At 37.1% G+C, this 5,145-nt stretch overlaps 1 protein-coding gene across 1 annotated transcript; it reads left to right on the forward strand.

The window, feature by feature from the left end:
- Nucleotides 1-1,928: 1,928 nt before the first annotated feature.
- Nucleotides 1,929-5,121, forward strand: LOC133338585 (eukaryotic translation initiation factor 3 subunit D-1-like). Its single transcript, XM_061546754.1, is given in 6 exon segments — nucleotides 1,929-2,235; nucleotides 2,560-2,710; nucleotides 2,770-3,251; nucleotides 4,195-4,361; nucleotides 4,364-4,489; nucleotides 4,560-5,121. Coding segments are annotated over 6 exon segments (1,680 nt in total). The 5' UTR covers nucleotides 1,929-2,039; the 3' UTR covers nucleotides 5,118-5,121.
- The last annotated feature ends 24 nt before the right edge of the window (nucleotides 5,122-5,145 follow it).

The following is a 5,145-nucleotide window of genomic DNA, read 5'->3' on the forward strand; positions in this document are numbered from 1 at the left end:
GTAGTAAAGATATTAAATGATATCACACCGAATTAAAGAATATTTATGTTAATTACATAGCCATACAACTATATTTGTTAATATTCTTTGATTTAATTTTCAAATATTGGTTTAAAATGACTGCAAATATTATATTTCCTTAGATAAGAATAAAGGTTTCATTTAATTTGGAAAAAGTTTCATACTATTTGTAAAAGGTTTCATTTCAATTGGAAAAGGTTTCATTCTATTTGTAAAAGGTTTCACTTCAATTGGAAAAGGTTCCATTTAATTTGGAAAAGGTTTCATTTAATTTGTAAAAGGTTTCCTTTATTCTGGAAATGCTATATACAGTGGCTCCATCGCATAATCGGAAAGCAAATTTAATTTGCACGGATCAGATGGAAAGATGTATGTGTGGCGTAAGCCAAATGCTGAAGGCAATTTGCATTTTATTGATGGTAAAATGGACAAATTTGTCTACCTCAAAATTTTAAAACAAAATGTAAAGCAAAGTGCAGACAAATTGGGTATCGCGAACAACTTTGCCTTTTATCAAGACAACGATCCCAAGCACACATCAGGTGTTGCAAAGCTTTGGTTGATTCATAACTGCCCCAAACTTATACCAACACCTGCACAGAGCCCAGACCTTAACGTAATTGAGCATATTTGGGAAGAATTAACTAGGAGAGTGTAAAGTAAGTAATGTGTAAATAAAAGTGAAAAAAACTACACATTTAGACAATTTCTTTGAAATGTATAGCATTATTATATCTGACAACCACTTGTCCGATTATTCGATGGAGCCACTGTATATGGAAGCTTTATCTAAATCTGAACCGATATTCACGAAACTTCACATACGTCATTCTAGGCCTAATTTAGTACGCTTTGTCAAATTTCGTGCAAGTCGAAAGATATTTAGGGACTTTGTCACACCATTTACCTTAAATCGGACGAAAATATATATGGGATCTATATCTAAATCTGAACCGATTTTCACGAAACTTAACACACATCATTCCAGACTTAGTTCAATATGCTGTGCCAAATTTCGTGCAAATAGAAAGATATATAGGGACTTTGGTGCACCATTTACGGACAAAATTATATAGGGAGCTATGTCTAAATCTGAACCGATTTTTCAATAGGGTTCGTCCTTTGGCCCAATATATAAACTGTGCCAAATTTCATCCAAATCGGATGATAAATGCGACCTGTACTTTGTTTACAATTTAACATCAACAGACGGACGGACGGACATGCATAAATCGACTCAGAAAGTGATTCTATGCCACTGTTCACCAAACAGGCGCCCGCGGGCGCTTTGGGAGAGTACCAATACAATCACAGTTCTGTGTTCGAACTCAACATTATTCTCGACATCGAACCTGTCGTATGCTTTGCGATGGTTTAACATATACGATCTGTACGAAAAGAGCGAAAATTACTCTCCCAACGGATCTATGCGTGTGTCCAACACAATCATAGCTGATTGTATATGTATTGTTGGCTAACCCTGTTCTATGCATATTCTCAAAAGGAACCATGGGTCTATCTCGTTTCCTTTTCCTGTTACAAACATATGCACAAAGACATAATGCCCTGCACCACAGTGTGGTGAAGGGTATCACAAATCCACGCCTTGTTATGGTCTCGAAAAAATATTCTTTAAAAAATCCACGCCTCTGTTGGTCTTGAAAAAAATATTCTTTAAAAACCCCCACGCGCTTTTTGATGGCTATCGAAAATCTTCTCCGACAAATATTGGTGGTGGTTGGTAACCCTTAACAATGTAGTGCCTATAGTCTGTGTTGGCAACACCCTCCGTTTGCCAAAACACACAAATGTCAAACAACAAAAAATTTCCCTTCGTTTACTCATCCATCGCCCATAATTTGAATCTGGCAATGCTACGGTTTTTTCACATCTCTTTTCTCTTGTAAATCGTATTCACGATTGTCACGTCAAATTGTATTGGGTGTAGAATTTTATTAAATTTTCCATAGAAAATTGTGAAAAACCAGAACCAAATCGTTGGTGGAAATCTAAAAACAATGAGTGAAACCTTAAATTCGTCCGGTGGCTTGCACTTTGAGAAGCCTACAGTGCAATACAATGAAACTGGCTGGGGACCATGCGAAATGCCTGACACCTTCAAAGATGTGCCATATCAGCCATTCAGCAAAAGTGATCGTCTAGGAAAGATTTGTGATTGGACAAATACCTCCAATAATGACAAGAAATATCAAAGTAAGTTCAATCAATCGGCCATAGAAATAAACAAGGGAATCTGCAAACATTTGCAAAGTGGTGCTGCGAATGCTGTTGAAAAAAAGTTGGGTTATGTCGAAACAACAAAATATGTGGCAGCCATTTGTCCATGAGTGTGTGTGTTGGTCTGTGCAAAAACAAAATTTCCCTTATGCAATTTTGTTGTTTTTGACATTTGGGGTAGCACCAAATCAGGGAAATTATTGTTGTTGTTGCTGCGTGACATTCAGTTCAAGAAAATGCAAAGCAAAACAAATTAAAAAACAAAAACTAAAAATCATTTGTTTCAATTTTTTATTCCAGATAAATACACTTCCTCCTTTGGAACTGGCAACCAATATGCCTACTATCATGAGGAAGATGAAACCACCTTCCATTTGGTGGACACTGCTCGTGTACAAAAACCACCCCATCAACGTGGACGCTTCAATGCGCGTAATCCACGTAATGCCAGGTAAGTTACAAGTTTCCAATTTCAAGTGACAATTTTCTAACCATCTGCCTTTTTTCCAGAAATGCCCGAGGTCGCAATGCTCGTGGTGGTGCTACCCCCAACATGATAACTTTGGGTGGCAAGAACTTCAAGGCACGCGACAACCGTCGTGGTGTTAACCGTAAATTCGGTGGCCGTAATGCCCCACCTAAAATGCGTGAATCCTCGGTTGCTGTACGTGCCGATTGGACATCCATTGAGGAAATGGACTTCCCACGTTTAATGAAATTGTCATTGCCCAACATTAAGGAAGGTGAAGATATTGTCACCTGTGGTACATTGGAATACTACGATAAGGTATACGATCGTATCAATGTAAAGAATGAAAAACCATTGCAAAAGATCGATCGTATTGTTCACACTGTGACAACAACCGACGATCCCATCATTCGTCGTCTGTCAAAGACTATGGGTAATGTCTTTGCCACCGATGCCATTTTGGCCACCATTATGTGTTCGACACGCTCGAACTATTCATGGGATATTGTTGTCGATAAAATTGGTGAGTAAATGAAAATGAATGTCAATTTAAATTAATTATTATTATATGGTGGATTTTGTTACAAAAAGAGTACCAGTAGAGGATCCTATATTTTTAGAAGGGGTTTTTGAGAGTTATCCTTCATTAAGTACAAAACCTCCAGATAGCATTCTATGTAGAGAACATATCGAAATGTATGGGATCGGATCAGAATTCAGTATGAGGCTTCCTTGCCTATCTTGGTGTTTAGAAATTAATCTTTAAGAACTCCACGCCTATATTGGTGCTTAAAACTATACTAAAAAAATACTCGCCCACACTGATGATTAAAAATCTACGCCTATTAAAAAATATACGGTTTAGAAATATATTCATCCAAAGTTTGTAAATACCAATATAGTTCTGTATTTGTTAAAGAAATGTTGTTCACCTCCAGTATTATGCTTAGAGTTGCTAATGAATATATTTTGAATAGTCAATATAGGCACGAAGGTGTCTTGAAATCTAAAGAAAGCTAATTGCGGTTCTTTTATTAACATACTATCATTTAGTGGCCTCAAACAACATCCTACAGGAGACCACTAGGGAATATTCTGTGTACAAATGAACTGCCGAGTATCTTCTACTATTTGACAATATTGTTTAGATCTTCAGCAGAAGTCATCAACATTTTTTATGCGTATGGAAAACCTCCAAAGTTCTTTCTTGTATTGAAAGGTGTCGGAAAGTACTTCATATGCTATATTACAAGGCTCTTCAATGTACGGTAAATCTATAAGGGTTTTTTTTCCATTTATAGAATATACTTAGAGGCTCTTCTTCTTCACAAAAAAAACACTTCATCCAAATTTTTAAGCAAAATTATACCTCGGCACCGCCATAAACAAAACTAATAACAACATTTCATATTATTCTCTTGTTTGTTTCCTAACTATTCTAATCCAATATTTCTTTTCAATTTTAGGTAACAAAATCTTCATGGATAAACGTGACAACACTGAATTCGATTTACTAACGGTTAATGAAACCTCGGTTGAACCACCAACCGATGATGATAGCTCACCAAATTCGCCACGTAATTTGGCCATTGAAGCCACCTTTATCAATCACAATTTCAGTCAGCAGGTATTGGAAGAACTGGACCCAATGAGCCCAAGTATAAATTCCAAGAACCCAATCCATTTATTACCGAAGACGAAGACATTGAGGTGGCTAGTGTTGGTTATCGTTACAAGAAGTGGGATTTGGGCAGTGATATTGTAAGTCATCATCAACATATCACATTCACAAAAATATATTCTTTATAACAAAATTTCATTTATCTTCCAGGTTTTGGTAGCTCGTTGCGAACATGATGGTGTTTTGGTTTCCGTCAACAATGAACCACAATTCCTTTCGATTAAGGCATTGAATGAATGGGATTCGAAATTGGCCAATGGTGTTGAATGGCGTCAAAAATTGGATACCCAACGTGGTGCTGTCTTGGCCAATGAATTGCGTAATAATGCCTGTAAATTGGCTAAATGGACTGTGCAAGCTGTACTTGCCGGTTCCGATCAACTTAAGCTAGGTTATGTTTCTCGTATCAATCCCCGCGATCCCTCACGTCATGTCATTTTGGGCACACAACAATTCAAACCTCACGAATTTGCTACGCAAATTAATTTGAGCATGGACAATGCCTGGGGTATTCTACGTTGTATTATTGATATTGTTATGAAGCAGAAGGATGGTCGTTATTTGATCATGAAGGATCCCAACAAGCCATTGATCCGTTTGTACGATATTCCCGATAACACCTTCGAGAGTGATGACGATGAAGATAGTGAGGGTGATGATGGTGAAGCTTTCCAACCTGTTTATGCCTACGGCGGTGGCAAAAACTAAATTCGTTTTTTAAGAATCAACTACAAAC

This window comes from Musca vetustissima, unplaced genomic scaffold (assembly GCF_032173495.1).
Source record: "Musca vetustissima isolate MV318-11 ecotype Yass unplaced genomic scaffold, APGP_CSIRO_Mvet_v1 utg232831, whole genome shotgun sequence".
Lineage (NCBI taxonomy): Eukaryota > Metazoa > Arthropoda > Insecta > Diptera > Muscidae > Musca > Musca vetustissima.